The sequence below is a fragment of the Eufriesea mexicana genome, unplaced genomic scaffold (genome assembly GCF_001483705.2).
Source record: "Eufriesea mexicana isolate 0111107269 unplaced genomic scaffold, ASM148370v2 scaffold2119, whole genome shotgun sequence".
In the NCBI taxonomy this organism is placed as follows: domain Eukaryota; kingdom Metazoa; phylum Arthropoda; class Insecta; order Hymenoptera; family Apidae; genus Eufriesea; species Eufriesea mexicana.
Window position 1 is genome coordinate 478,545 of NW_016910196.1, and position 11,994 is coordinate 490,538.

Here is an 11,994-nt window from a genome sequence, read left to right on the forward strand (position 1 = left end):
CTTTCCCTATGCGTAGGAGAGGGACGACAAATAACGCAGGCAACACGGCCTACACGATCACCGTACACAGCCTTATGGTTTCGTAAGAGAGGCTCGCAGCATTGAAATGCAAGCTTGGCCTACGTGCCGGAAGTCCGGCGTGGCGTGCTCCGACTGTCAAGAGAATGGACGCGGTCCGATTTCGATCTCCGTCGATTATCCCGGTGTATCGCCACCCTCGTCCACCGTATTCGCGTTAACCATCGAAGCCTGGGGTACCGTGGCTGGCGCGCGGGATCGGTCTGTATCGCGCCGATGAGATCAGCGCCGATCGTACGAATAATTCCCTGTTGCACGGACAGTTTTTTCCTGTTGCGTTGTAACGGTATCGGCTTTCGGCTTTCTACAACGGCCAGCTGGATTTCCTCGCAATTAATTATCGAGAAAGCGCGCTCGTTGCACGGCCATAGGGGGGACGCGGGTTTGATACGGAGCGATAGCGAGCGAGCTTCGGGATTTGTTTCGCCCGTTAACCGGGAGTGACGTTGTCCAGACGTCATGCGAATTATCGATGGTTCTCGGGTTATTTACGCGTGCATGTTTACTCAAAGATCGGCCGAGGATCCCGGTGCGCGGTGCTGATCGGTGGATCAGAAAATTAAAGGAAGACCTTACAAGAAATAAAATAAATGGAAATATTGGAAATTTTTAATACGTAGAATTGGAAAAGAGAAATTGCGTTTAAACGAAGGTTTAAACGAGTTAAATAGGGGAGGTCTAATTAACCCCTTGACTATAGCAGACTTTGTTACGCATTGGACGTAACATATGATAGGAATTAAGTTACGATGTGCGCCGAGAACGGCGAACTTTTGGGTAGGAATGCATTTTTGTGAAAACGTATTGCAGTAACCAAAAGACTGAATTTCAATTAAAGGAAGAAAGCCAAACTGCGTCGAGCACCTATAGGCGCGAACAGTAGACAAGGGGTTAAAGAAAATTGCGATTCTAATAATTCCTTAAATTATTAAATTTTGAAATTAATTCCTTAAATGGTTAAATTTTGAAATATTTTTGCGACGACTGCTTTCAAACTGGAATGTAATTTTTGAAATTGTTTTTCTGTCACAGCAATGAGCCCAGCGCTGGGAATGCACCCAGGAATGGCGCCACACTTGCAGCAGCTTCAAGCGCATCTGTTGAGGAGCGCAGCTGCCGCAGCGCTCCTACCCCATGCTCACCCCTTGCAACCCCCAGCGCCACCTCCACCACCGCCTCATCCACACCCCCATGCCCATGGATTATCGCCACACTCGCAATTGTACCCCGGCGTGCCACCCCATTCCACGGCCTCGGCAACCCTTGGACCACACGGTGGAGGATTGCCGCCGAAAACCGAGGTAAACGACTAAAACCGAACTCTAGGTTCGAAATATCTAAAGTAAATCAAATTCCCTTATAAATATTTTAACAAAACCCCGTAAAAATTCTCGTAACCTCCAAAACTGAAAATTGCAATTCCAATCTTGGCGCTTCTTGTACCTATCGAATAACGAAACCACAGTCGACGAATATTCCGAGAAACTTGATGGAATGCAACAAAACACCGGTATCCTCGAATAACATCCTGTGCGCAGGCCTCAGTCACTGTAACAAGTTCGTAGAATCTCGCGCGAGGAACGAAAGCACGGGAGACAAATACCACGGGAAATTTAAACGAATGCGGTAATAACGGTATTCCGGAGGAAAGAAGCTAGGTCGGAATGAGCGGAATACCCGGTCGGAATAGCCGGTGTGAAGCGTGGAGCTGGACGCAATTACCGGAGGCGCGTCCGTGCGCGCGATCGACGATTATGCAAAGACGTGGTCGATCTTGCACGGTGCCTGCGTCTGGCGCGCGATACGCGATACCAGAGAAGGTACCTGCAGCGCCGCGGGCGCGCACAGGTGCCTGTTCGATTGTTACTGCCGGTCGTGTAGCCACGTATGCTCGGTAGCTCGTCATCGATTCATCGGGAATAAACGATCGTCCCCTCGGCGAGCCGTCTACTCCTCTGCGGGCACTCGTCGCCGCTTATGGGCCCTGGTGGGGCCTACGAGGGCCCACGGAGACTTCTCAGCTTCATCCTCGCGGCACGCAATGGAAGGAGCGGAGGGGGAGAAAGAGAAAAAGATTGGGTTACCCTCGCATGGTCCTCGGGTTACAAGCAATCTCGCGCACATTATTTCGCCAGATTCCACCCCCGTCCACCTGACCATCGTCTTTTATCTTCTTCCTCTTTCTCCTCCTTTTTCACCATCTTCCTCTTCTTCCTCCTCTTCCTTCCACTCTCGCGTTCTCCGTTCGCGTCGTTGTTAATCGCGTTCCCCGTGTACCACCGGCTGGCCTCTTTGTCAGGCCCTCTCTGTCCAGCCATCGCGGTCTCTTCGGCCCGTTTCTATGTTTCTAGCCGGCTTTCTGTTTCTCCCGCTTGCCCTGATTTATTTACATCCGCGGTGCGGCGTTTTCATTTTCTCCGCCAGCGACACGACTCGCCGCGTGTCCGCACGCTGTAAACTTCCCGGGCCCCTGATTGCATCGACTCGCGTTTCTCGCTCGTTCCCGCCGCGTTTCGCCCCTCGTGCACGCTCGTTCCCACAAGGTGATCGATGGATTTATAGGCGCCTCGTAATCGAGAGGTGCCCCGCTAGCAAGGACCCCTGGCTGATCGCCTGGCCTCTCGCTCCTCCGCCACGTAACCTGGCCAACGCGACGTCTCTATGGCCGCTGACAATAAGGCCCCACTCGCATTTCCTTTACCCCCTTTTTCGTTATCTCCTCTTTCTCCTCTTTCTTCTCTTTCTACTTTTGCTCCTCTTTCTTCTCTTTCTACTCTAGCTCCTCTTTCTTCTCCTTCTACTCTAGTTCCTCTTTCTTCTCTTTCTACTCTAGCTTCTCTTTCTACTCTAGCTCCACCGCCATTCCGTTGCTTTCCCGCGCGAAATCTTCCAAAAAATTGGAAGATGCCCCACTCGCATTCCCTTTACCCATTTTTCGCTATCTCCTCTTTCTCCTCTTTCTCCTCTTTCTCCTCTTTCTCCTCTTTCTACTTTTCCTCCTCTTTCTTCTCCTTCTACTCTAGTTCCTCTTTCTTCTCTTTCTACTCTAGCTTCTCTTTCTACTCTAGCTCCACCGCCATTCCGTTGCTTTCCCGCGCGAAATCTTCCAAAAAATTGGAAGATGCCTCACTCGCATTCCCTTTACCCATTTTTCGCTATCTCCTCTTTCTCCTCTTTCTCCTCTTTCTACTTTTCCTCCTCTTTCTTCTCCTTCTACTCTAGCTCCTCTTTCTACTCTAGTTCCTCTTTCTTCTCTTTCTACTGTAGCTTCTCTTTCTACTCTAGCTCCTCCGCCATTCCGTTGCTTTCCCGCGCGAAATCTTCCAAGAAATTGGAAGATGCCCCACTCGCATTGCCTTTACCTATTTTTCGCTATCTCCTCTTTTTCCTCTAGCTCCACCGCCATTACGTTGCTTTCTCACGCGAAATCTTCCAAAGCAACGGAAGATGAGAGGTCTAGGAAAGAACAGGAAAGAACAGGAAAGAGCAAGACGAGAGTGGACGTTGAAAATTGATCACGCTTACGTGGATTTACGCGAAAGTCGCGAAATCTAACGACGCGAGTAGATGATGGAGGACGAGACAGGTCTCGGTTCATTTACCGTTTTCACATTTAACGCTGCATTGTAGCTATTCCGGCATTCTCTTGCTCGATTCGGCTGTGATAAAGTATAAAATACGTTTCGCGAGCAGAGTAATCGCAGAACCGCAATGAATTATCCGTGAGCTTGCGCGTGTGGAGCGTGCCAGAGTCTGACAGTGGAATGCAGTATTTCTAACGCTTTGACCACAATAAAATTTCCATTATTCTATTGGAAATTCCATTATTCCACTATTCTGTTATTCTATTCGATATAATAAGGAATTATCAATATCTTCTATTTAAAGTCCTCCATTTATTTACGTTCTTCAAATTTTCAAAAAATGGTTGGAATAAAACGAGTGTAAATTAACAAAATTTATATCACTGGACAATGGTAACCACCATGGCCCACTGAAGAGACAAACGCCGGTCACTGTTGACCACCATGGCAATCAACGTATTAAATTGAGTTGGAAGATGGAAGAAATTATTCGACTAAAAATGTCCCACCATGCATTACGGTGCATCAAAAAGGTTTTTAATCCCACCGTGCTTCTCAGAGTTAACTTTGAACCGTTTCGACCACAAAGCATTTATGGCAACGTAACCATCCATCCCCATCTAACATAAGAAGAACGATTATGGTTGGGGAAGGTGACGATTATTGGTCGTTGCTCGCGTGTTTTTCGGACGATGAAAATTCTGTAGCGTAAGTAAAAGATTGTTTCATTACTACGCTCTATTTTCCACTGATTATTCCACAATTTCCACAGCTTTTCTTATTTCGAGAACACCCTTTCCTTTACGAAAATGGTCACCGTATTCGTGATAGACGCGTATTTCGTTACCGCCATTTTTGCAGGACGAAAATTTACGTTACATTCCGCGACAGTTCGCGTTATTGGTTCCGTGTTCGTTTTTGGTTCGTTTTTGTTCGGCTCTCGCTTTCTTATTCGTGATTAAGACTGTTGGTTTAACACGTGCTACCGCGGCTACTGTTTAACGTGTACTATAAACACGTACGTTTTACGGTATTCGTCGGTGTTGTAGCGTACGATAAATTTCTCGATCGGACAACTTAATTGAAGGAAGTTCCAGTAAACCATTCACGCGTTTCTCGACGCACGATCAGGCAACGCCGGTGTACCGTCGAAAGCGCCTTGAAAGTGTTAATGGTCTCTATCTACCTTCTATATCTTCACCGGCTACCAGAAAGTGCTAAAAGTTTTCTCCCGGAACGTTTGCCTAATACCTTCCCAAGCCTTGAAACCACTTTCATCCGTGCGTCTCTTATGCTTCCATTAATTTCAACGTGGCCTATCAAATCGTGAAAGCTTGCAGTTATTCGATAAGCGCGAGCGGGATTTCGCGGCGCGATAGAAAAACCTTGGGATCAATTAAGAGGGTTAAATATGCCTCTGCTTCCGAGAAAATTTTATGAGCCACGAAATATATTTCCTAAAGTCGCTTCATTTTTCGATTAAAGTATCATTTAAATTACCCGTATTTATCGAAGAAGTTTAATACTGGGACTAGTTAATTAGTTATTTACGATTTGCAATAAGTATTTAAATATGAATAATAGAAGCGTTCGAATACTTTAATAGAAGGATAAAATCATTCGAGCTAATAAAACAGTTTAGGTTAACCCTCTGCGAACGACCGAATAATTGTTAGAGCGGAGGGACTCGTAAATGTGTAGCGACCATCGTTCTCACCCTCGCCGCTAGATGGATTCCGATTTCGAGGACTTTCTCGCAAGTCCTCGGAGTACCTCCGCTTCCTATATATATAACTTCCAGACATTTCAATAATATCCGCGTCTAAGGCGGTGCGTGCTAGATAGTATGTTATTGTATCTAGTTTCTGATGCATTAGACGTATGTGAAATTGGAAAATTGGAATTGCTACGCCTTGGTTTTAGGTAGTCTTTACTGATGAGTCCCACTAGTAGGCCCAATATGAAAATGGGGGGGGGGCGCCCTTTTCCTTTCGTCCTTTCTAGTAGTACCACCACGTTTAGAATACAATGTAATGTGACCAGCCGAACATTCGTCACAATCATAGGAGGAGAAAGAGGGACCACCCCCCCCCACATGTGGTGCCCCACGTAAACGCGTTGCTATGACCGAGGAAAATATATATGCGCCCGCTATTGCGGCCCTAGGACCCACGCGTCCCAAGTTTTTAAGTGATGTGGTAAACTGCTTTGTGTCTTCATCGCTATGAACGAAAATTTAAAAGCGTTTGAAGCAGAAACGAGCGTTGGTAGTTTTGAAGGACTATCGCGATGAGGTTTGGGCCCCATGAGTACAGTTTACTCTCAAAACCTCGGTCCGCAAAGGGTTAAAATTATATATAATAGCAATCGGTGTGAGTATACGAGATTCGACACTTTAATAGCATATCGAATATCGCGAAAAACATTCGTCGAAAATCCGTCGAAAGGTTCACAAACCTGTTCGCGCGAACCTTCGAAGAATTTGGTGGGATATCTGGCAATCAGCGAACACGAAGCTTCTTTCAATCAATCGAAAGATCGGTACTCTTTCCACGGTATTCAATCCCGCATCCACTCGGCCCACCCTCTCCGCTCTGCCCTGGTAACACGCGAGGCAGAAACCGCAATGTGGGCGGAGATATTCGGAATTACGTCTGTATCATAACGCAGAGGCAGCGAGGCAGCGGTTTACGATGGCCAGGAACGATCGATCGGCACGGTACAGGCCGTGCGGTACGCGATAATTGCGAGATCGCGTGCAGATCGTGTGTCACGAGGCGCGCTTCCCTCTCCGGTACCTGAACGCCGGTGTTTGTTTCAGAAAATCGCTGGCCTAGCGTCAAAGATCGCCGATACGGACCCTCGGTGGATACCTCCGGCGATCGAATTAGCATCGGCTATCGGTTCCCTTTAGCTACCAAGTCGAATATCGCGATCGTAATTGCTCGTGCGGTGTAAATTAGGGCCCGATATGAGGGGCGTGATTAATCTTTTACTCCGTGACGCAAGAAATTACGGTGAACGTTACGCGCGAGCTGTTATTTCAGTTAACGTCGACGTGGCGCCGAGAAAGGGAGGGAGAACGTGTGTTTAACACCCGGATAAAATCGAGAGAAATTTAATTAGTCAAGGTTGACAGGGAATTACGGCAGGCTCGAGAGCGGATACGTAATTCAGAGGGACCGGTAATCACTCGTTATTATCGCAATTGCCTTCCAGAGCGCGGAGTCGTGCAGAAAAGCGTCGGAATCGTCGACCAGGTCGGTGACGGCCGAGGCGGACACGTCTTCGAGAAGAGCATCCACCAAGGTGAAGAGGGAACCAGCCACGACCACCACCAATGCTACGACAACCACCGCGCCACCTACCCACCCCCAGGGACTCAGTCCCAGCGAGGACCTCAGGGACGAACCGGGTGATTTCATCGAAACCAATTGCCACTGGAGGGACTGTGGCCTCGAGTTTCCGACCCAGGTGAGAATTTTCAATTCTAATCTCGCGTTTCTTAACCCACGGAGCTGTCTAACAGACGAGTATCCTTTGGTTCCTCGATTTCTTATTCATGAGTCATATTGTATAAGGTTTGGGTCCATCTAACAGTTCCTTCATCGCGTATTTTTCATTTCCAGGATGATCTCGTGAAACACATCAACAACGATCACATACACGCGAACAAGAAAAGCTTCGTCTGCGGCTGGGAGGAGTGCTCGAGGGAGGAAAAACCGTTCAAGGCTCAGTACATGTTGGTGGTGCACATGAGAAGGCACACTGGCGAGAAACCGCACAAGTGTACCGTGAGTAGAGCAAACTTTGAAGATATATAGAGGTTATACATTCGATAACATGGTGCTCGTGATTGCAGTTCGAGGGCTGTTTCAAGGCGTACTCGCGTCTGGAGAACCTGAAGACGCATCTCAGGTCACACACTGGAGAAAAACCGTACACTTGCGAATACCCTGGGTGCAGCAAGGCGTTCAGCAACGCCAGTGACCGCGCGAAACACCAAAATAGGACTCATTCCAACGAGGTAATTGTTCAGACCGAAATGGTATCTGTAGTTTTTAAGAATCAGTTGGAGTAGGGATTATAACGCGTTGATTCGCAGAAACCGTACGTCTGCAAGGCGCCAGGCTGCACGAAGAGGTACACGGACCCTTCGTCTCTGAGGAAACACGTGAAAACCGTGCACGGTGCAGAGTTTTATGCCAACAAGAAGCATAAAGGAGGCGGTGGAGATGGCGGAGGAAGCGACGAAGCTGGCGCAGGAGGCCATAGTCCCAGCAGAAGCGAGGATCTTCATCCAAAGACGCCTAGCTTGTCGAGTCCCAGCGTGAAGTCTGAAAGCGAAGCGAACAGTCCGCCTAGCATGATGCAGCAGCAAGGTAGTCCTCTGGTTGGTGGCTGCAACGACGAAGTTGCCGGGGTCAGTGCGTTGACTGGCGATGGCGTGGCCCTGGCCGAGGAACCTTGGAACGAGGAACCCGATGACCTGGACATCGCTGATCTGCCAGTTGCTCTACGTGCCATGGTGAGTTTGGGAATATTTAGAATTACAAAAGGTAAATTCGATCACGCGATGAAGGTTAAATCGATTATCTCGGGTCAATTTTACAGGTGGGTGGAATGGAGTCGCAGCAACAGCAACAACCTCCGCCGCCCTCTTCGAGAAATCGTCTGAAAGGCAGATTGAACGCTAAGGGCATGCCAAACTTGCCTGTCAGCGTGTCCGGTATGAGAGGGACACGTGGCATGGGTCCCCAGGGTAACATCGGCGACCTGAACAGGAGGATCACTGACCTGAAGATGGAGGGCGGCGGACCCGCCCGTCAGACGAGTCTTTCCGACCTGCAGCTCAGGCTTCAACCTCTGAGCGAGCCACGAAGGGACAGCAATAGCACCGTAAGCACTTATTACGGCAGTATGAAGTCCACGGACTTCGGTAGCAGGAGAAGCAGCCAAGCCAGCGGGGTCAGCGCCGTTAGAATGGGTCCGACCGGGCCTGGAAGCTTTTACGACCCCATTAGTCCAGGGACATCGAGGAGGAGCAGTCAGATGAGCACCACTTCCGGCAGAATGAACCCTCCCAGTCACCTTCAGGGTCCCTACTCGACGAGCAATCTTGTCGTCCAGACGCAGAATATGTCTCTGCAGGTACTTGGGATTACGCGTTTCTATCCTTGCATCGTTCGAGTCGGTGTGCCTAAAATATTGGATGTTCGATCAATTTAGGGCATTCAGGGTATGCCAGGAGATTGGAACGGTCCAAGTGGTCACTGCACTCAACCGTCCGGTGATCGTCGCATGTCGGAACCTACTAGGGGTCACCAGACCCAAAGGAATTCACCGCCTGTGCCACCAAGGCCAAGATCAGCTCAGCTTCTGGAGCATCACCCTAATCAAGAAGTCATTCTGGACGAGGTTGGAGAAGGCGAAATGGTGGAGAATAAGCTGGTTATTCCTGATGAGATGATGCAGTACTTGAACCAAGTACGTAGATTATCTGGAAATAGATCGTGTTTCAGATGCATCGAAATTTGTTTATTAACTTCTCGCTCTTCTTCCAGGTTCAGGCTGGAGGGACTCAGATCAACTGTCGCAGCAGTCCCTTACCTATTTGTCAGTCACCGATCTGCACCAATCCCTTGCACTACCAACGTCAGATGCAGCCTACCTGCAATTACAGCCAGTCCCATCAACAGATCTGCTATCCCCAACCGCAACCCGCTCAACCGACTTGCACGAATTACCAGAATACTTCTCCGTCCCCGTACAACCAGTGTCCCAGCTCTAGACCTCCACAGCCCAGCTCGCAATACTGTCCTCCACCCACTTATCCGTCGCAACCGAACGGCGGCCAAGTCCTGAGTCCAGCAGCGGGTCAAGTCATGTCACCAGGATCTCACTATGCTCCCAGTCACATCAGCGACCAGCCTCTAACGTCACCAGCAGCTGGTGCCTTGGCACCCCCGCACCCTCCGCAGAATCTTCCGCAGAATTCCGCGCAATTAACCAGGAACTGTCCTCAGAACCACATGCATCACGGCTACTACCCCAGCTACAGTTGCCAAGGACAACTGAGCGCGAACTGCACGGGAAATACAAACGGTCAGGTGAACCACCACGCGAGTCCTCCTTGCGCTCCGCCGAATCACAGCGCCATGACTCAACAGCAGTGCGTGCAGATGCGCGCAACAGGCAACTGTCAGCAACTGTCCCCGCACTGCACTCAACAACCAGCTATACCTAATCCGACGACCATGAGCCACCCCAGTACCCAATGCGGTCAAGTGGCCAGTCAGTGTACCAGGCCGATGGTTACCCCCAATGGTCAGGTGTCGAACTTACACTCTGCTCAGCAGACCACAGTGTCTAATCAGTGTGGCCAGATGTCGCCGCACTGTTCTCAGTTGAACATGAACAACCAGGCCAAGCCGATTGCAAACATGACCAGTCTCCAGGGCTGTCAGCAACAGGCCCAACAGCAAACTACTCCCTGCCTGCAAATGACCAATTGTGCTCACCCCAACGGTGGTCACAGGCAAGTCACAGACACTGCTCTGCCCAAGCGGACGTCTCCGCAGTTGTGCACTGCTCAACAGACCAACTGCAGAATGCAACAGCAGCAACATACTTGTACGCACAATTGTCAAGCTCGGAGCAACCCTCCGAGTCATCAGCAGTATAACTGTAACTGTCAATGGGGCTACGGTGGCGACCAATGTTATCACGAGCAAGCCGGTGCTGCCATGCCGGAGATCCAATGCAGAGACATCAGTCAGTCACAGCAAGGGTCTCCGATGAAGCCACCGCAAGGTATGAGACAGGACTCGTACAGGAGGACACTGGAATACGTGCAACAGTGCAGAAACTGGTCTGGGAACGCTCAGACCCACGAGACGAACGTTTCCAGTTCCACTCACCCGATGTCGCTGCCGCAGCCTCTGCCGTCTAGCGCCAACATGGTGGTGAACGACATGACTTCGTCTCTGAGCTCGTTGCTCGAGGAGAACAGATACTTACAGATGATTCAGTGAATCTCGCGTTACGAATATATAGAAATATACCTACAGATATATTTTCTATTGTACTTTTTTTGATACTAACGTTTAAATAAGCGCGCGGAACGCGTCGCGCGCGTAGAGGGCGACCCGAGCGTTCTGTATTTTTGATAAAGACCAGAGGTTTTACTATTTCCCTCCTTTCAGTAGGAACGAGCGTATTTTCTACTTGTTAAGTGCCCAGTCGGCGGTCGATCGCTTAAATTAATTATTACTTATAGTAGTAGATCGTGACCTCATAAACGGATGATATTCTCGGTGATTAAGCAACGATTGCAAATCGAAGTGATACGTATTACGAGAGAGTTCAAATGTGTTTTCTACTGTGCTTACGTTGTTTATAGGCTGTAGTATTTGTACAAAATTCACGGAGCCACGGGGTGCCTTAAGGTCGAGCTAAGCACGCGGTCGGCGTGCGCGCCGAGTAATTTATTTTTCGAGGATCCTATTTAAGATGTCTCGTCCGAAATTCTTCAAAGCGAAATTTACACGTAGGTTTATTATAGCACTACGCTTAAAGCGCGAGATCCCTGTTGGATCGAGCTTGTTTTCGTCGCACAACTCAATTGTACGTAGGAATATCGCGCGAGAGACCGCGGCATATTTTTCGAGGACAACCTTGTACCGTATTTTTCTACGACCAGTCTTTTCAAAGCGTGCCAATATACCGTTCTTGTCGTATCATCGTAGCTTTTTCCCTCTTAGAAATTCACGACGAATGGCTAAAATATGTAAAACTTTGACACGATTAATGCCGACAACGAAGCAACGAAATAACTTTCTCGAAGTAACTTTACGATGATACGACCAGCTACTAACGAGATTAACCGATGAAAAATGAGAATATAGACGGCCAATACTAGGATATAAAGTTTGTAGATAAAAACGCAGTAACGTAAGAGATTATCAATTAACGCTCATGGACAACGTGCATGATACAGTTAGACAATCATTAAGCGAGAATGCGTCGAGTGCGTGTGCATCTGTGTATATGTGGGTGGTCGAAAGGGTGCGTCGGTTGCGTGTCTTTCATAGGGATCGTTGTAAAGGAAGGAAGCGTAAGATAGTTGAGAAAAACACTTCTAGATTACACACGTTCGGTTTGACCGACCGGGACGATCTTGGAATCTCTAATTTTTATAAAGCAACGTCGTCGAGTGCCTTTCACGATCGTCGTCGGGACGATGAGAAGTAGGCGAGCGCCTTGAGAAGTTGAGAACTTAGCGTACCTAGAGCTGTTTCTTTTTTTTTTTTTTTTTTTTTTTTTTAAAAAA

The 11,994-nt window shown here is 48.6% G+C and overlaps 1 protein-coding gene across 1 annotated transcript in view; it reads left to right on the forward strand.

The window, feature by feature from the left end:
* Positions 1-10,898, forward strand: part of ci (transcriptional activator cubitus interruptus) — a 24,352-nt gene extending 13,454 nt beyond the window's left edge. Inside the window, exons 4-11 of the mRNA XM_017903088.1 lie at positions 1,111-1,379; positions 6,882-7,136; positions 7,292-7,456; positions 7,525-7,689; positions 7,768-8,190; positions 8,277-8,813; positions 8,892-9,149; positions 9,227-10,898. Of these exons, the coding sequence (XP_017758577.1) occupies positions 1,111-1,379; positions 6,882-7,136; positions 7,292-7,456; positions 7,525-7,689; positions 7,768-8,190; positions 8,277-8,813; positions 8,892-9,149; positions 9,227-10,696 (3,542 nt within the window). The 3' untranslated portion in view covers positions 10,697-10,898. The remainder of the gene's footprint in view (positions 1-1,110; positions 1,380-6,881; positions 7,137-7,291; positions 7,457-7,524; positions 7,690-7,767; positions 8,191-8,276; positions 8,814-8,891; positions 9,150-9,226) is intronic.
* The last annotated feature ends 1,096 nt before the right edge of the window (positions 10,899-11,994 follow it).